The sequence below is a fragment of the Hakea prostrata genome, chromosome 2 (assembly GCF_041222555.1).
Source record: "Hakea prostrata isolate BN-2017 chromosome 2, UWA_Hpros_2, whole genome shotgun sequence".
Lineage (NCBI taxonomy): Eukaryota > Viridiplantae > Streptophyta > Magnoliopsida > Proteales > Proteaceae > Hakea > Hakea prostrata.
The window spans coordinates 72,623,092-72,646,818 of record NC_142601.1 but is presented as its reverse complement, the minus strand read 5'-3'; the positions used below and the strand labels follow the sequence as shown (position 1 = coordinate 72,646,818).

The 23,727-nt window shown below is 38.1% G+C and overlaps 3 protein-coding genes and 1 pseudogene across 4 annotated transcripts; 3 read left to right on the top strand and 1 right to left on the bottom strand.

Moving 5' to 3' along the window:
* Positions 1-3,958: 3,958 nt before the first annotated feature.
* LOC149026299 (cysteine-rich receptor-like protein kinase 10) lies at positions 3,959-8,428 on the top strand (annotated as a pseudogene). The gene is made up of 6 exons (XR_016171832.1): positions 3,959-5,875; positions 6,537-6,658; positions 6,786-6,990; positions 7,156-7,393; positions 7,568-7,718; positions 7,806-8,428. The product of XR_016171832.1 is annotated as a cysteine-rich receptor-like protein kinase 10 (transcript).
* A 124-nt stretch (positions 8,429-8,552) lies between these two features.
* LOC149026298 (cysteine-rich receptor-like protein kinase 10) lies at positions 8,553-12,088 on the top strand. The gene is made up of 7 exons (XM_089146560.1): positions 8,553-9,605; positions 9,911-10,042; positions 10,215-10,336; positions 10,454-10,658; positions 10,811-11,048; positions 11,245-11,395; positions 11,502-12,088. The coding sequence occupies exons 1-7, from the start codon at positions 8,780-8,782 to the stop codon at positions 11,799-11,801; spliced, it is 1,974 nt and encodes a 657-aa protein (XP_089002686.1). The 5' UTR covers positions 8,553-8,779; the 3' UTR covers positions 11,802-12,088.
* A 2,905-nt stretch (positions 12,089-14,993) lies between these two features.
* LOC149026297 (protein neprosin-like) lies at positions 14,994-17,199 on the top strand. Its single transcript, XM_089143641.1, has 7 exons — positions 14,994-15,173; positions 15,275-15,361; positions 15,439-15,654; positions 15,750-15,908; positions 16,016-16,069; positions 16,156-16,302; positions 16,795-17,199. Exons 1-7 carry the CDS (start codon positions 14,994-14,996, stop codon positions 17,197-17,199), a joined length of 1,248 nt encoding a protein of 415 aa, XP_088999767.1.
* Positions 17,200-17,484: 285 nt separating this feature from the next.
* On the bottom strand, positions 17,485-21,418 carry LOC149026296 (phytoene synthase 2, chloroplastic-like). Its single transcript, XM_089146559.1, has 6 exons — positions 20,565-21,418; positions 20,033-20,083; positions 18,762-18,934; positions 18,406-18,641; positions 18,031-18,223; positions 17,485-17,942 (listed from the first exon to the last, which is right to left on the bottom strand). Exons 1-6 carry the CDS (start codon positions 20,917-20,919, stop codon positions 17,766-17,768), a joined length of 1,185 nt encoding a protein of 394 aa, XP_089002685.1. The 5' UTR covers positions 20,920-21,418; the 3' UTR covers positions 17,485-17,765.
* Between the last annotated feature and the right edge of the window lie 2,309 nt (positions 21,419-23,727).

Here is a 23,727-nt window from a genome sequence, read left to right as displayed (position 1 = left end):
AGTAGGACAAGCCATAAACTGACAAAGCTTGTTTACTGCAAAGGAAAGAGCAAGGCGTGTCATTGTGACATACTGTAAGGAACCCACCAAACTACGATAAAGAGATGCATCAGATAAAGGTGTACCAAGATCTTTGGACAAAGAGGCAGTGGTAGAAATCGGAGTGGAAATGGGCTTTGCATCGAATAATCCAACCTGCTCAAGTAAACTGCTGACATACCGTTGCTGAGACAAGAGAACCCCATTAGTTAAGGGAATCAACTCAATGCCAAGAAAGAAGCGAGCAAGACCAAGATCCTTGAGAGCAAACTCCGATGATAAGGTCAGAAGCAACTCATCAATTGCCTGAGGAGAAGGACCCGTAACCAAAATGTCATCAACATAGATCAAAATATACAACGGAGTGGAATACTCGGCCGAAAAAAATAAGGAAGAATCCATTTTAGAGCCCAAAAAACCAATACTAAGCAATAAAGAACTAAGATGCTGAAACCAAGCTCTTGGTGCCTGCCTTGAGACCATAAAGAGATCTCTCAAGCTTGCGGAGACATAAGAGGGATGTCATGAGTCCAAGTAACCAGATGGTTGATGCATATACACCTCCTCAGTGAGTTTCCCATGTAAAAAAGCATTATTGACATCAAGTTGCCGAATCGGCCAATGAGACGAAATAGCTAAAGATAAAATAATCCGAATAGTTGTTGGCTTTACGACAGGACTAAAAGTCTCCTCATAATCTAACCCATACTCCTGTGTATAACCTTTGGCCACAAGACAGACCTTATACCGCTCAATAGTGCCATTAGATTTCCGTTTAATCCGAAAAAGCCATTTGCAACCAATATTACATCTATCAATGGGTGGAGGAGTGAGAACCCATGTTTGATTTGTCAACAGAGCATTAAACACACAATCCATAGCTTGCCTCCAAATAGCAAGCTTGTTAGCCTGAGTAAAGCAAGAAGGTTCAACCTCGTGAGAACCAGAAGCTATCAAAACCATGGGTAGAGGATAACGACTAGCATAGAAGCTCTTGGGAAGCTTTGGGATGCGAGTACCATCCTGTGACCAGGTTACCATGTGATGGGAGTGTTGTGGAAGAGTGGACATAATAGGTGAAGGCAACTTGGTGGATGGCGGAACAATGGAGGGAGAAGTGGATTGAGATATAAGAGGAGAAGAATCATGTGGGACCTCATTAATAGCATCCACTGGAGGCCCACTATTAACACCCATAAGAGGTAGTCACAGAAGGCCCATTTGATGAAAAAGACAGCCCAGAGATTGGCAATAAAGGGTAAAAACTTATAGAAGGCTCATTGGGTAATGGCCTTAACATAGGGCCCACTTGTTTGAAGGGAAAGCAAAGCTCATCAAAAACAACATGCCTGGAGACAATTATTTTTCCAGTGTCATTGTTCAAATAGCGATAGCCATGATGTTGAGGGCTATATCCAATGAATACACATGGAATAGATCTGTAATCTAATTTGTGTTTTGTAAAATGACGCAAAAGCGGATAACACCGACAACCAAACACCTCAAAAACTTATAATCTGGATCTCGATGAAACAGACGGTGAAATGGTGAATCAAATTGAAGAGCCACAAAAGGTAGGCAATTCATAATAATGGTAGCAGTGGTAAATGCATCACCCCAAAACCGCCTTGGCATACCAGCCTGTGCAAGAAGGGCCAAGCCCATTTCAACAATTTGATGATGACGTCGTTCAACCCGTCCATTTTGTTCTGATGTAGCAGGGCAACTTAATCTATGTAAAATACCACAGTTCGTCAAGAATTTTGAAAAGCTACGATACTCAACGTAATATGGTATCCAGAGCAGGTTAGATCATCAACGTAATCTCATCTTGTTTCTTGTGCACTTTTACCTTGGTTATTGTGCAAGTTTCATTTTTTGGTTTTTTGTCTTGTTCTTTTGTACCTTGCTTCTTGTACAAGTTTTCTTTTCTTTACTCTTTCTTTTTCACGTCACGTTTCTTGATAAACATCAAATTCATTTCTTGACTTTTCCTCTCAAACTTTTTCTCGCTCTCTCATCACGTTTCTTGGTAAACATCATCATATTTCTTTCTTGTCTTCCAAAGCGGGTTGGAGTTGCAATTTTTGGTATTCGCCATAGCGTTTGAGTCTTCAAGCTCCCCTGTGCTCTTCACGCTTGACTCAACTCCATCTCTTTCTTTTGCAAATATTCATCACTATCTTTCTATTAAACTCTCCTCTTCCAACTACCTAATATGGCGATCTCAACTTATGCCCCTTTTGAGTTCATCCGGTTTTCTAGGGTTTATTGATGGCTCAAAACGCCGTCCAAATCCATTTCTTGAGTCCGATTTGTCCACACCAAAGCCAAATCCTGAATTCTTCATTTGGAAAAGATTTGATCAAATTCTTCGGAGCTGGCTTCTAACATCTTTAACAGAGGCGGTTCATTCGAAGTTGTTGGATTAGGTTCTTGCTAAGGAAATTTGGGATGCTCTTGCAGCGACATATGCCTCGCCGTCTCAAGCGCGTAGACATGCAGCTTCGCATGCAACTTCATTCCATCATAAAAGGTTCAAGATCCGATGTAGTCCTATTTACTCAAATTCAAGCAATTAGCGGTTGCTTGTGAGCCTTAGCCATCTCACAAAATTCACAAACAAGTCCAACAATCCGATTATTACAATGAATAGAGCACAAATCAAATTGAGAAAGTAATCTACTAAAAGTACGAAAATTAAATGCCCGAGCCTAGAGTGCCAAATTGCAAGTGTCTCCTTAACAAAGATAAAATGCCATAACAGAATCAGCAGAATTGGATCATCGTAAAATTGATATACACCATTTTTAAGCTTTCTGGACAGCAGGACTTGGCCCGAGAAGCGATCCTTGACCACAAAATGCCGAGCATGAAATTCAAAGAAAATTGGATTATCATTAGCTAGCTTGCTGACAGATAGAAGATTATGAGATGCAGCAGGAACGTGTAAAACATCATTCATGGCAAGGGCGAAGTTGCAGTAGGAAGAGTTGAAGTACCAACATGTTTGATTAACATACCTGAACCATCACCAATTGACACTGACTTAGGGCCGAGATACTCAGAGGGACTACTAATGGCACTGAGATCTGAGGTGAGATGGTGTGTAGCACCAGAATCAAGGATCCAATTTACCATATAATGAGAACCAGTTGAATCAGAAGAACCAGACAAAATCGAAGAGGCAAATTGAGCCTGAGGAGCCGACGAAGACACAACAGAAGCATACTTTGAAAGATGATAACAAAATCGAGCCACATGACCTGGTCTTTCACATAATTGACGGAACAAACCACCAGAACTCCTGCCTCCACGGCCAAAAGGAGCAAATCTTCCACCAAAAGAGCGACCCCCACGAGATCCATATGTAGTATGACCAGAAAAATAGGGCGATTAGGATGGACTGAAGTAGGGTGGGATGAGACCCGTAGAAGAAGCCAACCGAGTAGAAGCATTTGTAATATCATGTAGAATATTGGTCTGTCTAATTTCTTCGCACAACAAAAGACCACGCAAATCAGAGAACCGAATCGGTATATCTCTGGTAGTAATTGATGTCACAAACGCTTGATAATCGATGCCAAGACCACCAAGAACAAACATAACCAAATCTGAATCAGAGATCGGCGAAGAAGCTAACGCCAGAGCATATGCTAATTGCTTGAATTTGAGTAAATAGGACTACATCGGATTTGAACCTTTTATGATGGAATGAAGTTGCATGCGAAGCTGCATAATACGCGCTTGAGACGGCAAGGCATATGTCGCTGCAAGAGCATCCCAAATTTCCTTAGAAGAACCTAATCCAACAGCTTCGAATGAACCGCCTCTGTTAAAGATGTTAGGAGCCAGCTCGAAGAATTTGATCAAATCTTTTCCAAATGAAGAATTCAGGATTTGGCACTGGTGTGGACGAATCAGACTCAAGAAATGGATTTGGACAGGGTTTTGAGCCATCAATAAACCCTAGAAAACCAGATGAACTCAAAAGGGGCATAAGTTGAGATCGCCATATTAGGTAGTTGGAAGAGGAGAGTTTAATAGAAAGATAGTGATGAATATTTGCAAAAGAAAGAGATGGAGTTGAGTCAGAAGCGTGAAGAGCAGCAAGGGAGCTTGATGACTCAAACGCCATGGCGAAGACCAAAAAAATTGCAGCTCCAGCCCGCTTTGGAAGACAAGAAAGTGCGATGTTTACCAAGAAACGTGATGAGGAGCAGAAAAAGTTTGAGAGGAAAAGTCAAGAAATGAATGTGATGTTTATCAAGAAACGTGATGTGAAAAAGAAAGAGTAAAGAAAAGAAAACTTGTACAAGAAACAAGGTACAAAAGAACAAGACAAAAAACCAAAAAATGAAACTTGCACAATAACCAAGGTAAAAGTGCACAAGAAACAAGATGAGATTACGTTGATGATCTAACCTGCTCTAGATGCCATATTAGAATTCTAACTTCATATTAATCAAAATGAGAATACAGGTACTTATATGAAGAGATATACAATGATTTACCTAAAATACCCTATAGTGAATATCCTAGTCATCAATACTCTTGGAGCTAGCTTTCTTCTTCTATGCGTTTGCCAATTCTATATTGGCTTTCTGTTGGTCATTTATATATTCCTGACTATATAGTCTATATTTAGTATTTGAAAACTAAATTTCTTGCTCCCTTTAATATGCTTCTGCCACAGAATATTTTAAAAACCCAAAAAGGGGCAAAGGTGGCACTTGGAAGCTGAATCTGGAGTATTCTGTGATTGATAGATATAGCTTCAACTGGGACCTATGCAAGAGATCCTTTGGTTGCATACTTGCGTATACTGCTTTCGTGTTCCCTCGTCTCTACTTTTGACCAAGTATGATATTTACTGTTCTTTCTGAGGTTTGGACAGATTCACTTAGGTGTCGGCTCATTGGCTTCTGTTTTCTGTGTCCTGTTCTAAAATGATTTTTCATCCTTGAGAGGGTTCCCCCTTCCAATGGTCTTAGCTCCAATCTTGGTCTCTCAAACAAACATGGGAAAATGAAATAGGAGAACAAATTTAAAAAAAGAAAGAAAGTATACCTGAAGAGTCAACAATTCCACCATTTCAACTTCTGTCAAACTTCTTTTCCTTTTCCTGTGGTCAACTAATTTATGGTTATGTTAACGTTCCCGAAGTTCTAGATCATGATTCACAGCTTGATTTAAGGGGATTCAATACATGCTGTTCTCATCCAGAGACCTAGAAAAGCTCCAATTCTAGCTCAGTGATTTAATTGTGAGAAAATAGTCCCTTGAAATCCGACCATATGGAGTATTGCTTTTGGGAAGAACCCAATTCTTAACAAGAAAGATGGCATTCTGAGGAACATTATACCATTGGCCTGCTTTATAGCAGTTCTTTATGAAATCTTTGGCTGTAATAATCTCTAATACACATATTACTTTTAGTAATTGTCTTCAGTAAGGAACACTATGATTGAACAGAGTATATGGGACTCTGTTCAGCTCTTTGTCACTTCCCTTATATCCATGTTGACATTGTTTTGATTAAATAGAGCCTAGCCTCTACTAGAAGACTTTACACACCAGTACACAATTGATGAATAAACAGAAAGGTATATTGAGCTCTGGACTCAGCACACCTCAGCCTTGAATTTGTAAACTTTTGTTAGGAGCAATAATATGAGTCCCTTACATATGAAAATGTTTTTGGCTTTTACAGGAAAAGGGAGGCATTCAGATGGAACTATTTTTGTTGTTGCTCTTCCTGTGGTTATTGCAGTGATACTTTTCCCTATCCTTTTCTTCTCCATAAAAAGGGGAAGGCGAAAGTCAAAAGATTATGGTAAGAAATTATGTTTCAAAATTCAACCAGTCATTCAATTCAGGTTATTTTAGTAGTTCTTCACTCAAGTGTATAGTTGGGCTGGTAGAAAAGATAAGCAGTGGCTGAAGTTGGGTTAATAGTGTTTTAACTCAAGTCTGTTTATCATATTAGATTTAAAACATGATCACATAGAACTGAAAAGGTCGATAGAGGGATGAAAAATTGTAGTGATTCCAGTTATGCAAAGTAGAAGGGAGTACAACTCTATTGAGTTCAAGGGTTTTATTTGTAATTGTTCACTATTCAAGACCAGGAAAGATAGCTTCAATCTCTTATAATTTCAAGACAAAAGGTTTCTACTACATATGTTGATACAGCATTGAACGTGACTGCTAAAAGCGATTTCCTGTTTTCTAAGCAAACTATCAACCGAGCATACCCTCTATTTCATTGAATGAAGCTGTCCAGTTCTTTGTTCTATAGTTGATATTATGAGCTTGATCCCTGGGCTTTCAAGATGAGCATATCCATATACTCTTAAAAGTGTCTAGTCTTCAAATATTTTTTCTGAGTTCAACATCAATTGTTTTCCTTCTAAAATTGATCCCTATTTGAATTCTTCCATAATCATTTGTGTAGATTTATTGGCTTATAATTACCTCTATTTTCTTATGTGAAGCTTTGGATCAGATTTCTAGTGGGGATACCTTGCAGTATGACTTCAGTACAATAAGAGATGCTACTGATGACTTCTCTGACATAAATAAGCTGGGTGTTGGTGGATTTGGTGCTGTTTACAAGGTAATGAAAATCATATTATACTGATACCTATGCCTAATGTCATATTGTATTTTATTTACATTTTTTTTACTATGTCGAGCTAAAAATAAATAAGCATAGTCCTTAGTCTCTTCTTATCCTTCACCAGGGTAGGCTTACAAATGGACAAGAGGTGGCTGTGAAGAGACTTTCTAGAAATTCTACACAAGGTGAAGTGCAATTTGAGAATGAGGTTGCCTTACTAGCCAAGCTTCAACACCGGAATCTTGTCAGATTGCTAGGTTTCTGCTTTGAAGAAAAATTGTTGATCTATGAATTCGTCCCCAACAAAAGTCTTGATTACCTCTTATTTGGTTTGTATCTCTTAATATTCTCTTCAAGTATTTCTTTCATACCATACAATCCCTCTAAATTAATTGAAAACTGAATTGTTTCATGATAACCATAACTATGCTGACTTCCTGCATTTTTAAACTATTTGAGCTCCATGTTGATCATTATTTGGATGAAATGGACAGACCCAATCAGGCGTGCAGAATTGAACTGGGAGAAGCGCTATAAAATCATAGAAGGGGTTGCACGGGGTCTTCTTTATCTTCATCAAGATTCTCAATTGAAGATTATTCATCGTGATCTTAAGCCTGGCAATATTTTACTTGACGCATCAATGAACCCAAAGATTTCAGACTTCGGCCTGGCAAAACTAGTCGGAATGGATCAAACGCGAGATAAAACAAAAAATGTTGTTGGTACCATGTAGGTTTTGAGTCATGTGTCCATATCTTGCTGAATGTTTGATATAGTCTAAGATCCACATTTATCCTTGCTAATTCTTTGGATGATGTCAATATAGTTGATGCTAGCTTGGTTTCTGTATAAAAAAATATTCATGCTTCAAATCAATAATTACTGAATATCGATGAACTGCAGCGGATATATGCCCCCAGAGTATGCTATGAAGGGTCGATTTTCTGTGAAGTCTGATGTTTATAGCTTCGGAGTTATTTTGCTTGAGATATTAAGTGGGGAAAGAGTTAACAGCTTCTATTTTGAGGATTATTCTCAAAACCTACTTGGATATGTATGTTTTACTAACTAATCTTAATAAGAATTTTCTTTTAATTATTCAAGTTGATAATTGATAATTCTTTCAAATTTAAATTTACAGGGCTGGAGACTTTGGCATGATGGCAAAGGTTTGGAGTTCATAGACCCTTTGTTGAGAGACTCATGTCCAACACCTGATGTTTTGAGATGCCTCCTTGTAGCTCTTTTGTGTGTTCAAGGAGATGCTGAATGTAGACCCACTATGTCATCTGTGATTTGGATGTTGAAGCAGACACTCAGCACACTACCTCAGCCGAGAGAACCCGCAGTTTCTATGGGAAAGAACTAGATTTCAGGAGAATTGGACTCCCTTGAGTGTAAATGAGGCCATTGTTTCTGATTTTTCACCCCGATGAGGAACTCATACATCTGACTTGCAATTCGATGGTTCATTGGATGGTTTGAGTGGGTTGGTGGCCATGAATATTACAACTCAATGGACGCAGTCAATTCCTTCTACTAATGGTTGATTCATTCTTTGGTAGAAGATCACTATCAGTCAGTTAACTTTAGGACCACTCTCCTTGCTTTGCTCAATTTGTAAAGATTGTTCATATGATAATGATTATTTGTTCACTCATGAAACAATGCCCTTTCCTTTTATCTTGATGTGATGAGATCTATTCATTTACTTTGGAGTCATGGTAGTGTGTTGGTGCTTTCTTAGTAATTGTGATACGTGCTTTCTGTGAGACTTATTTTTAAAAATTAGGTATTGTTCCTACAACCCAGTGGACTTGTCTACGAAGTGGGGCTGGAAATGTTTCGTCTTTCTTGTGTGAGAAAAAAAAAAAAAGGAAGCAAAACCTGGGTCTGGGTTCTCCCTTTCCCAATTGATATCAGTCGATTGCGTAGTCGTCCCGTTATGTTGATGGTGGGAAAAAAGAAAAAAAATTCTAGATATTCGCTATTTGAGCGAGATTGACTTGTGGAGCTATAGTAACTGGTCGTCTTTTTCACATTTTTCCTAGCATTTTTGGACCTTACTATATTATCGACAGATGGATTCAATGTTCATGATCGAAACCCAGAAGCATGGTGAGTTATTCGATTAGCTTCAATACTTTGCTTTGCACCTTTTCTTCAATTCTCATAATAAACTCAAGGGTTGGTCTAGTTGAGGCCATTTCAGAACCTACTTTAGTTGATACTTACTGCACGAGTAGCCATAATTACACAACAGAGAACCCATTTGGAGCAAACGTAGACCTTCTTCTCTCTTCTCTGTCTTCTAACGCTTCTTCATCCACCAACACTAATAAGGGATTCTACAATACCACCGTTGGTCAAGATAGAAACCAAGTCTATGGTTTATACCTCTGCAGAGGCGATGTTGCGCACAACACTTGCAGTATTTGTGTGGAAACTGCAGTTAAAGAGATCAAACAAAGCTGTGCATCTAACCAACAAGCCATTTTGTGGTATGAAGAGTGTTTTCTCTGGTACTCTTTTCGTCACTGGACTTCTAGCTGGTGGGTTCCTCAAGCTTACAAGTCAGACAGCAGACATATTTCAGACCCACAGCGATTTAACCAAACATTGTCTAATTTGATGGATAATCTTGCCGAAAGGGCTATTTCCAACTCTGCTTCTTCCTCCTCCTCTACAATCCTATATTTCGCAACTGGAGAAGCAAATTCTACAGAGTTCCAAAAGATATATGGGTTGTTGCAGTGCATTCCTGATCTTTCTCCAAGTGATTGTAATTCATGCCTGAGAAACGCGATTGACCAGATATTTCTTCGGTTCAATGAGAGTTCTTCAGGTTTGAGTGCTTATTATCTCTATTGTGTTGCTAGGTATAGCGATCGTCTTTTCTATGAACTGAATTCTTCTGCATCAGCTCCTCCACGATTAAACGGTGAGTATACAAATAGTAAGTCGAGCACTAGTCGAGTTTCCTTTTCGTATTCGAAAATTTCTCTCTTTGAATACAAAAAAGAATGATTCTTTTTGAGTTTTTAACCCTAAAATTTTGAAATAAAAGATTGGAACCCTGAAAACTGTCTTCCCAAAAGAAACCAAAATCGAAAGCGACCATCAAGAGAGGTGAATTGAGCTCTGGAGTTTGAAAACATCCATGTTCCCAGTCTTGAATTTGTCAACTTTTGCCAGGAACAGTACCATGAGTAACTTCCATAAGAAATATTTCTTTGGATGTTACAGGAAAAGAGGGGAGCTCATTGCGAACCATTTTTATTACTGCAACTCCGGTGATTATCATGGTGATGCTTCTTTCTGTCCTTCTATTCTACGTAAAGAGGAGAAGAAGAAGAAATCGGAAGTCAAAAGAGTGCGGTAAGCGCAAACTTCACTATTTCTTTCAATATTTTATGACTTGACCAATTCAACTTTCCAAGGCATATTTGTATTCCTTCTAAATGTGACTCTACTCTAAATTCTTCAACAGAATCATTCCTTTGTAGGAACATTTGATGTTAATTTACCTTTGTGTCATTTCAATGTCAAGTTTTGAATGAGATTACCAGTGGGGATACCTTGCAATTTGACTTCAGCACAATAAGAGATGCTACTGATAACTTCTCTGATGCAAATAAGCTGGGTGTTGGTGGATTTGGTACAGTTTACAAGGTAATGAAAATGTGACCATACTGATTTTAACCTTATAATTCATATTAATGTTATGTTTGCATAAAAATGAAGTCTTTTTTTATATAGTTTCTCTCATACATACAAATATTTCACCAGGGTAGGCTTTCAAATGGACTAGAGGTAGCTGTGAAGAGACACTCTACAAATTCTACACAAGGTGAACTGGAGTTCGAGAATGAGGTTGCCTTGGTAGCTAAGCTTCAACACAGAAATCTTGTTAGATTGCTAGGTTTCTGCTTGGAAGGAAAGCTGTTGATCTATGAGTTCGTCCCCAACGGAAGTCTCGACTACGCCTTATTTGGTTTGTCAATCTCTTGAAATAAATTTTCTACTATTTCTTTCTCACTGTACCATTTTTCTAGAAATTAATTTATAACCGTAACAATGCAGACTTCCTGCATTTGTAAGCTATTTGAGCTCCAAGTTGATCATTATTTGGATGAAATGCAACAGACACAATCAAACGTGCAGACTTGGATTGGGAGAAGCGCTATAAAATCATAGAAGGAATTGCACGAGGTCTTCTTTATCTTCATCAAGATTCTTCACTAAAGATTGTTCATCGTGATCTTAAGCCTAGCAATATTTTACTTGATGCCAACATGAACCCAAAGATTTCAGACTTTGGCCTAGCAAAACTAGTTAAAATGGAGCAAAGTCGAGAGAAAACCAAAAGAATTGCGGGTACCGTGTAAGTTTTGAGCCCTCATGGATCCACATCCATACCCAATGCATGTTTGATTTTTCCAAGGTTGGAATTATAATTGATTTTAGCATGAATTCCATGGTTAAATATTAATGAAACTATTGTGTTAGTAAAATTGTTTTTTAGCATTCAACCCATAAATGACACTTATCAATAGTCACTGAATATTGATGAACTGCAGCGGATATATGGCCCCAGAGTATGCTATAAAGGGTCGATTTTCTGTGAAGTCTGATGTTTATAGCTTTGGAGTAATTTTACTCGAGATATTAAGTGGGAAAAGAGTCAACAGTTTCTATTATGGGGAAGATTCTCAACACCTTCTTGGATATGTATGTTTCACTAATTAGCTGTGATACCAATTTTCTTTTAATCAGTCAAGTGAATTAAAATTAATGTTTTTCTCTGTAAGATCTCATGCAAAATTTAAAATTACAGGCCTGGAGACTTTGGCATGAAGACAGAGGCTTGGAGTTTATTGACCCAATGTTGAGAGACTCATGTCCAACACCTGATGCTTTGAGATGCCTCCTTGTAGGGCTTTTGTGTGTTCAAGGAGATGTTGAATGTAGACCCACCATGTTATCTGTTGTATGGATGTTGAAGCAGACACTCAACATACTCCCTCAGCCCAGAGAACCTGCAATTTCTAGCGGGAAGACAAGACTTGAAGCAAATTGGAATACTTCGAGTCTAAATGTTCCTGAGATCATTCATTCTGGTTTTTTGCCCCGATGAAGAATTCAAGACACCAACAGTGATACCTGTGGTGGTAGCAGAACTGGAGCCAACTCCTTCCACTCAACTTCTGACGAGTGATTCCCATTTTGTATTATAGCAATGTCCTCCATATTGTTTGGTTCATTTAGATAAATATCGACCCTTTTATCACTTGTATATGTTAGTTGTCGATGAATTATTGTGCTTAATATCATTCTATTCTGTATGTGATTATGGTCTTAACAAGTGTTGAAGATAGGTTATTGTTATAATCACCTCTGCCCAGGTATTGTCCAATTCAGCAATAAAACAAAGTTTGGTGAACCATATTCTTGGATTTCCACTTACCACAATGATTTTCGTGTACAAGCTAAGTATGGAACTTCAACCCAGTGAGATTGGATCCTCTATATGTTAGGATATAGGTCTATGTTCTCCTTACGCTTCTTCACGCTACACTAGGGACATGGTATGCCTTTTAGTGCTGACAAAATAAACCAAAGATTTATAAAAACTACCCGTAATACATGGTGGAGAGGTGTGAGAAAAGCACAGACTTCATCTAAACTCGAATCTAAGTGCCCTGTGGATTGAGGGTTTATAAATCTTGTAGACTTGTTCTAATTAATTATCTACTCTCTGAATCTACATGGTTGGTAGGACCCAAAATCTGGAAATTGGTGGTGTGTTACTGATTTAGATGGACAATATGAGCCTGAGAATGTAGGATATTGGCCAGCAACTCTCTTCAAAAACTTGGGAGACCATGCATCTATCATAGAAGCTGGTGGGGGTGGTATATGGTCCTGCAAGTGAATCTGGAGCTGAGATGGGCAATGGCCATTTGTGGATGACAAAAATCACCTAGTGGATCTTCAGCTTCGTTGAAAAAGGTTTCACTGACTAAATAATTGCAGATCATCCCAACAACCAGGATAGGGATGAGGTGGTTAGTGTAGACCTTGATGATTAATCTGAAATGAAAATTTCAAATTGGAATTTGTCATTAATAATAGTTACTTGACCCACATTGAGAAAGGTGATAAAGATAGCATTCTTTAATTAATTTCCCTTTTCAACTCTCGTGTTTTCCCATGTTTTCCTTTTGAATATTAATTTCTTTGAAAATCTTCACCAATAGTTTGACATAAGTTAGGAATCTGAAATCATCTTCCACTAATTGCTTATCATCATCAGTGAAGAGAACACTAAACGGCTGACCTGGTTGCCTCCCATTTCGCAGGCAAGGTGGAGAAAGAAATTGTGAGAGGATTCTCGATTCCGACAGCATGGGCATCGTTTTTCCATAATGCGAATTTAAAATCTATAGACTACAAATGTGGATTGGAAAGCATTGAAAAGTAGCATTGATTAAATTATGGGGTAACCACTTCTGCAAATCAAGAATTGTTTCACATAACCTTGTCGACTTGTCTACAAACTGGGGCCTGAACTGAAATGTTTAATCTTTCTTGTGTGAGAGAAAAGAAAATAGAAGAAGAATGTGGCCGGTGGTCCTTCCTGTTTAGTGGGAAATGGGAATGATAAGGAGAATGAATCCCAATGAATCAATTGTTGGCGGAAACGTCCCGTTTAAGCTAAGTATAAAAAATTTCATTAAAGACTAACTTATGAGTTAGTGTAGTGAAGATTCTTTCCACCCAATCCTCAAACAGTTATTTTATGGGTTGTGTTCTTTCTGTTTTAGTGAGAAATGAGAATGATAAGGAGAATGAATCCCAATGAATCAGTCATTGGTATAAACATCCCATTTATGCAAAGTCTAATTTTTATTTTTTTTTTTGCTAAACAGCCCATTGGACTACTGGATACCCCAGATTTGAAGTCCAGATTTTTAATCGATTTGAATCCATAACAGCCCTTTCATTTTCTTCAGCAAGACATCCACGGTGAAATGAAACCAAAAAAGGGTTAAAATCCACTAGGAGATGAAAAGAAAAAGAAAAAAGAGAGTTAGGAGGGAATAAAATGATCAACCGACAGGAATAACAGTTATGATAAAAATAAATGGAAAAAGAAAGATTACAGGAACAATGATTTCACTTTTTCTCTCTCCCTTTAAACCCTAATTTAAAAGTTTGAACTATAGAATTAGCTATAAGTCTACCCATACCGCATCAAACACCACCATTATGGCAATGGAGCAAAGACACCACCTCTTTATTCTAGGGCTGCAATAAGGTTGGGCTGAGAAGAGTTTTTGCAATCTCAAGCCCAACCTTATATATTCTAATTTAAGTTTATTTCTGTCCTAATTGGCCTTGTTCCTGAACCTAATTGGTTCGGTCCCTAGCCCTAGTCCTGATTGGCGCTATACTTAGCTATGTCCCTGGGCTTGATCGGCCCATTATTGTCCTTTTTTCCTAATTCATTAAGATCAAGTATCAGGGACAAAATTATGACCAAAATCAAGGCCAATATTAGGGCAAAAAATTTGGGATGGGTCCAGACAGGCCCAACAAACCAAAGAGTAATCCCAAGCTCACCCTTGGCCCTAGTCAGACCAAAATATTTTGGCCTTAACCCACCCTGAGGGCCAAAATCTTAAGCCCAAGCTCTATTTGGGCTCAGGGCGGGTTTAGGGGCGGGTCAAGGCTATCATGGCCAAACTTGCACCCCTACCTCATCCTTCCCCCAACCCAATTGTTTAAACCTACCACCTACCTCTTACCTCAGAAAAGCTTTAACTTTCACCACCCCTATACTCTAACACCACCATCATCTTTACTCTCCAAATCTTGTACTATTAAGGTAAGGGATTGTCCTTCTCGCACACTTTTTTCATCATTCAATATGGGTTGGGCCGTACCTACTAGAAGTCTCATTTCTAATTCATTTTGTCAGCATTCATGAGTAAATCCTATCCTTATTTTTTTTTTGTCAAAGAATCCTACTCTTATTATGTGATAAAGAAGTGTGAAAGGAACATGAGTCTCTATCCAAACGAGAGATGACACAGACTCATTTTTGGAAAGGTACGGTAGAGTTAATATCTTAATGCATTTAATGTTTTACCCCATAAAAAAACAAGAGATTATATCATTTAATGCATGTCATTATTCCACAAGATTATAGGCTTTTCTTTTTTTTGGTAAACAGATTATAGGCTTTTCTTACAAGTACACATCTTTTAGTTCGTTTGGACCATACGTCTACTTTTAGTTTGGATTTTGGGATCTCATGTCGATAATGATTGGCCTGAAGGATCCTAAGATGGGAGCCATTTTTGTTCTCTACCTGACGTTTCTGGCATTGCACAGTAGTAGAGTGGAAGGAGTTCCAAATCTATCAAAGAGACCAGAAGGTATCGATCTTGATTTGGATATGCAACTCAAGCTTCTAAACAAACCAGCAGTGAAATCCTTCAAAGTAAGTTATTTCTACTAGAACTCTTGAGCTGGTGAATCTTCTTTCTGTTTTCCCTGTCTCAATTTTGGTCGATTTCCATTTTGAATCAAATCGTTTTTCAGACCAAACATGGAGATATTTATGACTGCGTGGATATCAAGAAGCAACCAGCATTTGATCATCCTTTACTCAAAAATCATACCATTCAGGTAATTAACCAATTCAACTATACATTGTTCTTTTCATCTTTGATTCTCTTTCCTGACTAGTTTAAATTTGCTTATAGATGAAACCCAGTTCCTATCCAGCAGGGTTAATTAAAAACAAGCAAGTCTTGAAATCCAAATCTCATTCAAATATCAGAGCCGAGGGTAGCAAGTGCCCACCAGGAACAGTGTTAATACGAAGGACCCAAAGGAAGGAACTGTTATGGGCCAAATCTCAAGTAAGAAAACATCCCAGAAATTCCCATCAGCTCACAGCACAACTCCCTGGGTATCAAGTAAGTCTTGCTTTATTAACTTTTTTTCCATTTGATTTGAAGCACAAAAAGGATTTGAAGAAACTGAATTCAAAAACAAATTATCTCCTTTTCAGTACGCTACATTTTTTATAGAGGGAACATATTATGGCGGAAATGTACACTTAAGCATTGAACAACCAAAGCTTAGATCCAACAATCAATTCAGTGAAGCATCATTATGGCTTGCAAATGGTCCTGCAGATCAAATCAACAGTATTCAAGTTGGATGGACGGTAATTAGTGATCTTAAATCTTAATGATCATCAATTACCACATTTTATCTTTGATAAGGCTAATTATTGTAGTATTTTCATTTTGCTTTTTCTTTTCTCTCTTCAAGGTGCAACCAAACTTATATGGTGATAATAAGACTCGAAGCTATTCTTACTGGACGGTAATCAAGTTTAGAACCTATGCAGATTGACTTGAAATATGATTAGTTAAAAGCATAATATTAATTGCCTTTATTTTTCCATACAGGCGGATGGATTTCACAGGACTGGTTGTTATAATCACATCTGCCCAGGTTTTGTTCAAGTCAGCAATCTAACGACGTTTGGTTTTCCATATTCTATGATTTCCACATACCACAAAGATCGTATAGACCGCGCGTTTTTCGTTTACAAGGTGTGTTTCTATCCGCTAGGGTAAAGTCGTGCTCCCCCTCACACTTCTCCATCATGCATTACAAGAGATGTCCACTTTTAAGTGCTTACAAAATGAACTGGGGGCAAACCCAATGGTCTCCACATGGACGCCACCCCTAGTGTGTGGTAAAGGGGTGAGTCAAATGAGAACATTGTTCTTTCCTTATGCTTTTTTACGACAGAACAGTGGTGGGCACGACCCATATGTAAATATTGAAGAAAAAAAAATATCAGAGGTAAAACTTTCAATGGATCTCACATGGGCCCTTATTGTGTGGTTTGAAAGTGTTAGGGAGAACATTGCTCTTGGGCCAGACAAGGAGCTGATCATGGCTTTGTGAGGGAAGCACTGACCTCTACCCGTTAGTCAAACTCGAACTGAATGCCCTATGGATTGAGGTTCTATATGTCTTGTAGATTTGTTCTGAACTTCTAATTAATTACTGACTCTCTGAATTTACATGGTTGGTAGGACCCAAAATCTGGAAATTGGTGGTATGTTGAAGATATGGAAGGGCAAGCTGTGCCTGAGAATGTGGGATATTGGCCAGCAGCTCTCTTCACAAGCTTGAGAGACCATGCATCTGTTATACAAGCAGGTGGGGGGGTCTATTGTTCTACGAGTGAACCTTGCCCTGAGATGGGCAATGGGCATTTTCCCACAAGCATGGGGATTGAGCTTAATCTGACAAGCACTGCCAGGAGATTGCAATTTGTGGATAACAAAAATTACGTAAGGGATCCTCCAGCTTCTTTGAAACAGGCTATGGCGACTACTGCATGCTATAAGACAGCAACTGCAGATCATCCTCCCTACAACGAGGATTGGATGAATACCCTCTTATTTGGAGGACCAGGTGGTGAGTGTGGAACTTGATTACAATTAATAAATGAATAAATTATAATGGAGTCTGGGATTATTGATGGTTAATCTGAAATGAAATTTTTAAATCCGAATGGTGATGAAGATAACATTGTTTAATCAACTTGATGGTTAATTAGATAAAAGATACCACTTTTTCCACTCTCCTCTGTTTTCCCATCCTTTCCATTTGAATATTAATCTCTTCAAAATCTCTATGATGCATCGAATCTTCACCAAAAGTTGGACATAAGCTAGGGACCTGAAAAGTCAAGGGTGCATGCAAATGGAGATTCTGCCTGAGCGTAAAGATATTCATATGTTTATTTAAAGACAATAGCATCTTTCTTTTTTTTATTCAACAACCAATGTTACAAACTGGACTAAAAGAGAAGACAGAGGAGTCAACTTCCCCTTTCCTTTTCCATATATATTGAAGTATTGAACTAGAAAATAGAAATACAGCTTTCCAACTGACAAGGTAAAATTCCTCTTTTTGCAGTAAAGTGAATATAGATTGTAATATACAAAAATTCACATTTGTGCAATAGAGGGCCCTTCATATGAAGAAAAATTTGAACTCATCTCCCACTCAAGGCCTTCAGTTTAGATGGTCCCACTAGTGCTCTGGTGTAGGCCACAGGCAATGAAAGTAACTTCTTACCCTTCCCCACATAGGCTCTCTTTGTGAAGTTGTTGTAATCATTTTCCTCAATTGCATCTAAGATCTGCCGATATAGTAACAAGGATGTCCATACCTGAAATTCCAGTTTCATGAAAACACATAAGCAAGTTTTAACGGGAATTCGGTTCTCTAGTCAATGACAGAAAAGATTTACTTCATACCGGCCATCTACTTTGTGGGTTCAACTCGTCGACTCCCTTCTCAGCTTCATTAAAAAACAATCTTGCCCGTTTAATCTGACTCCTCATGAAATTCCTCCACTTGTCAGTCACTTCCCCCTGGAAGATGTCTTCCTCAGAGAGGCCAGCAAGTGCCAGTTCATCTTGAGGGAGATATATCCTTCCTCTCCTAGCACTGATGTGAAGGCAATGAAAGGAAAACCATGTAAGCAATTCTGTGAATTGTTCCAATAGATTTGACAGTCATGCAGGATTTGAAATAAGGCAACCAAAGGATGACATACGGATACTTTAATCTTAGGTTCATACTTATAAGCTCCTTAAATCATATCCATATCCAGAAGGGAGGATACTTACTCTTCTCCAACATCCCTGAGAATGTTGGTGAGCTGATTAGCAATCCCAAGGGCTAATGCAGAGTTGTAAACACTCTCCGTGGACACTTTTGATGCCGGAGAAATCCCCATCACTGGAACACTCATTAGTCCAACGGTACCAGCTACATAATAGCAATATAGATAGAGTTCATCAAAGTTCTTGTATCTAGATTTCTTCAAGTCTAGGCTCATCCCTTTGATCATGTCCTTAAATGGCTGTTCAAGGAGAGAAGCTAAAACGTTAACCCAAGCATTTGCCCACCATGTAAAAACCATAGAAGTACAGTGCTCAACTGCATTTGGAACTGATAAGGGGATTCTGCACTTTCTAGTTACCTGAATGTCAACAGGGTATTTGGAAACAGCATCAGACAGAGCAGCATCATACATGTCATAAGGGAAGCCCTCAAAGAGGTCAACCAATCTTTGCTCCCACCGATCAAGAGCCTTTGGTGTGATGTGCGCAGCATTAGGCCCATCCACAAGCTCATCTGTTCGCCGGCACCATACTGGACAGAAGCAAGTTTTGAGACATTTATCATCCAGCAATTGCTAGACTTTGGAACTGAAGTTCATAATAAAGAAGTCTGACCAGACAAAAGTAGCATTGAAATTAGAAGATTCACAGAGCAACCAGATACAAATCCAGTGTACTGAAAAAAGAAACATATACGGACCCAAACACTATGACTGATCAAATTTGACACAAAAGAGCATGCCCCAACCACTAGACTCCCCTGCCACAAGATATGGGGAGAAGCAGGTATTTGCAAGGTTTAAAGTATCTGTATTGAGTATCGTACCGGTCAGGTGATTGTAAGAGATGTATCGTCTTATATCAAGTATTGTATCGTATTGGTCAATGCATTTTAGTGCAATCCAATAGAGAGAGATATCTATTTATTGTAATGATTGTATCCAATATGGATACATATCAGCTAGTATTGGATTGTAGGGTGAAATACTTTAAACCTTGGGTATTTGTGCAGCTATATCCTGCCCAACTTAAACCTGCAGCCACCAGGTCATGATGGAGCAACCTTACCATTGCACTGAGGCAAAACCCTCTACGAACTGTTGAAGTATCTGTAAAGTGAAGAACCTGCCAAAATTGGCCGCTTCTGGCTGGAATCAGCTTTGATCAATCCAAATTCTGACATTTCTTGCTCTGAAACCATAAAACCAATGAATTTTCAGATCTGAAGGCCATTTCTGGGGTTCTTTTGAGACTGGCTCTAATACAATAACCAATATATCCTTGCCTTCAAGTGGTTCTCAATTGAAAATTACTTGAACTAATATCCATGAATAGCATTTCAAATTAGGTTTTTTATTTTGCAGGATCATGCTACTGGGAAACAAAACTTGGGAGTCCTTCCTGTGATGGTTTAAGTTGGTAATACCCATGTTGTCAATCACTTTTTTCTGCATAGCTGACCTATAATTTAAGTAGAGTAATAATCATTCTCAATAGAAATAGTTTTCACTTCCCTCTCAACATCTCACAACAACATTGGGCTAAGATAAAATCTTAGAAGATCAGAATGAGACTGGAATAAAGAATTATATAAACGACATCAACAACTGGATTCTCTAATTAAGCATACCATATATCGCCCACACAGCCCTTCGCCTCTCTGGAGTCATTAGTAATGTCCCTGAAAAAAAGATTAAGAGTTTTATTAAAGCGATGTCGTGATCTTCTTGAATTTAAAATCATTACTTCAATCTTCTAACAGCAAAAATAAACTAGAGTACACCTTTCTGTAATTCCTGCAGTAGTAACAAGGGGATAAGAAAGAACCAAGCGAATCTCATTATCTAAAACTAAATAGATACTCTGTCCCAGATCTGAATTTGAAGATTTTCACATCAAGGAACCAAACCAGATACTCCATACAAACTTCAATTCGAAAAAGGAAAACCCACAAAAAAGATCATTCTATAACATAACCAAATCCACTCAGAATATCCTAGAAGTCCAGCCATCTCAACTTTTTTCAACAAGAAACCATTCAAAATCCATTACCAGAAGCAGCGAGGAGCTCACTTCACCAATAACAAGAGAGTCGAAAGACAAGCAACAGAGAATAAGCAAAACACAAAGACAATAACTAAACGAAGTAAAAGGAAAAGTACCCAAGTAAAATGTCTTCGCGTATTCGGCACAGACCTCACCACATCGTTGGTAAGCCTCGTTCAAAAGAGTAGGGTTACTCAAGAAATCAGATTCCAAAGGTCTCAAATCCACGGCTCTTCTTCTCCTCCTCTGTTCTCCAACCAAAGCTGCCTGCTGAATCACCACATCATAAACCATCTCTTCAGAAGATCTCAATGGATTCGCCACTGCAGTAGACGAAATCGACAACTCAGTTGAGAAACTCGCGCAAGGCCCACATTTCTTCCTCCCACCAACATCATTTCTACCTGTAAATCTAACAAGATTCGTAACATTCTCTTGGGGAGGAACGACCCAGAGAGCAACAGCAGACATCTCAAGCAAAGAGAACCCCCTTTGTGTCTGTCAGATGAAGTAAACTCAACTGGGTAGTTGAGAAAGTCGAAGATTTCTGCTGGGGCGACCGTAAACTACTGAAAAGTGTTCGTTAAGTCGATTATTTATGTCAACAAAGGGCAAAGAGTGGCTCAATTCAATTACTCCAGAGGAAACGCAGAACCGTAGGTTTTTGATTGGATGTAATGGGCTATTGATTTTTCCAGGCGTGGACAAACTGTAGCTGCAAGGCGTGCTTGTTGTCGTCTTCTACAACTCTCCTCCTCTTTCGCTTCTTTCGCTGTTGAAGCTGCAAGCGTCAAAATACAGCGTCAAAATACAGAAAAATGGCCCGTAAACCTAGTTTCCTCGACAAACATCTCGCAACCACACACGTCATGTGTTCATTTCCGAATGCAGCTTATGGTGGTTATACTAAAAATTATGAAATTGATGAAACGGCTAGCGTGACATTCGGAGCGAAGATTACATGCATCGTGAGGAAAATTTCGTGAATGATTTTTTTTTTCCTTTCTTTCAAGGGATGGGATGTGGATATTATATATGAGGCCTTTAAGGATCAAACCCATGAATATTTATTAAAGATGTGTTGATCATTAGTCTCTTTCGGCATAATTTTTATTTTTTAATTTTATCTATTTTTTAAAGGATAATTTTAATTTGTACTATAAAGTTTGGTCTATGTTATTTTTTATCCAAAAAAAGTGAGACTTTGTATCTGCATGATATAGAAAAAGTTAATTTAAAGACAAATTATTATTTTTATGACCAATTTATCTTTATTTTTTTATTTAAATTTGCTCAATTCAATCAATGAAGAAGATAGATAAAGGGAGAATCTCTTTATCGATCTCACTAAGATTTTACTTTGCAAATAGAGTTTAAGGTGCGCGATACTTAAAGCATTTTTGTCATATGTTCAAATTTATTTGAATTCTATGATTTTTTTTTTTTGTAATTTTTGGATTAAAAGAGAAGTCATGAATTTCAAGTCATGAATTTCATGGTAGGTGAAGTGAAGGGGGGTGTGTGTAAAAATTTTAAATTAAAAAAATAAATACAGACAAATTGGTCATAAAAGTGATAATTTATTCTTAAATTGACTTTTTCTATAGCACACAAGGGGCGTATGCAAAGTTTTAGTTTTTTTGGACTAAAAATGGCATAGCCCAAACCTCAAGAGCACCAGATGAAAATTATCCTTTTTTAAAATATCAGTAGAATTTGAAATTTATTTAAACTCTAGTTTGTTGGGTGACCTTTGGATTACTTAAATACCACATGGCACAATCCTATGAAAGAATTGCAAGGAAATGAATTACAGAGGATGTGAATCCCCATGCATCTTCTCATACAAGCAAATGCATTTTTTTTTTATCTTGAGAAGTAGCACAATAACATCATTTAAAAATGTCATCTCCAACTATATTATTCAATCTTTTATTTTTAGCCATAGAACGTCCAAGCCTTTCTAATGTAAGAAACAAAAACCAAATAACTAGTGGAGAAATTGCTGAGTTATTACATGGTAAAATCACGGTATAAAATGTAGGCGATATATCGCCCTATCGCTTGGCGGCAACACGACTCCCCCAACAATACGGTATTTACATTATGATAATAATATATGTTGAATTTTTGTTTTTAAAATAAATAAATAAATAAATAATAATAATAATATAGTATATTATTTAGCCTCAAATAAGTTACATAACAAAATTCAAACCAAAACGATTCTAAATACCCTCCAAAACTAGTGGTAGAATTTTCATCGACACCTTGCCAGAAGTTGCCCACATATCAGCGAAATGTTGCCGTGTCAGTGGTATCCCCAGCCACCAACACGGCAATACGGTCCGACATTTCGAACCTTGGGTAAAATGGATGTGTGCTTGAAAATAGAATAACAAAAAATGTGTTCTGTGTTCCTAATTTCAGCATGACATGAATAGACCTTCAAGATGGCACATTTACTCCCTGGATTTAGATGCAATCCATTTAAGTCTAAAAGCTTCTTCCACATGAACAAAATAGAAAAACTTGCCAATAGTAGACGACAGTGGAAAACGTAAACCAACAAAGAAAAGGTATAGGTCATCAATTTCTAATCTCTTTTGGTTTTTCTAATTTGAATAACAACTTCTATTCCCATACGTAATGCAAATGCAAAAGGATAGTCATAGTCTGAATTATTTTACAAGTAAAATGTTGACGACCTAGTTGTGAAAGAAGAGACAAATGGGTGCACTGTGCAGGCCTAGAACTCGGAATCCAGAGCAGCGACTCCCCGACGACTTACCATCACAAAAAAGGGGGCCTAGGGGTGGTGATGGGAGTTTTTTTTTTTAAATATATTTTTCAGTGTGGGGCCCACCGGTTTTTGTGGTGGAAAAACCGTCGGGGAGCACTCCCCGTCGAGGGTGAAGATCCAGATTCTAGAACCCGATGATTCGTGGAACTGATGAGAGGTGACAAATCTGACGAACTGCTCAAATTGTGGGCATGTCTTGCTGTAGTCATCAACTGTGAGATGCTGATGAAAATTGCTTTTCTCTGTTCTAGTTTCTTAAATTGCATGATTAATTACCGCTACAAGGATGAAAAATATAAAAAAAAAAAAAAAACAAGAAGGAGGAAGAGGAGAGAGAGGGGGAAAGAGACCCAAAAATAAATGTGGAACTCAGGTGTATGTATCGATGATTTGAAGAGTGACAGAAAAACTGAAAGCCATAATGGAGGAGAATCAAAACCCGTAAAGCTTATAAAAAGAGCTTGAAGAGACAACCA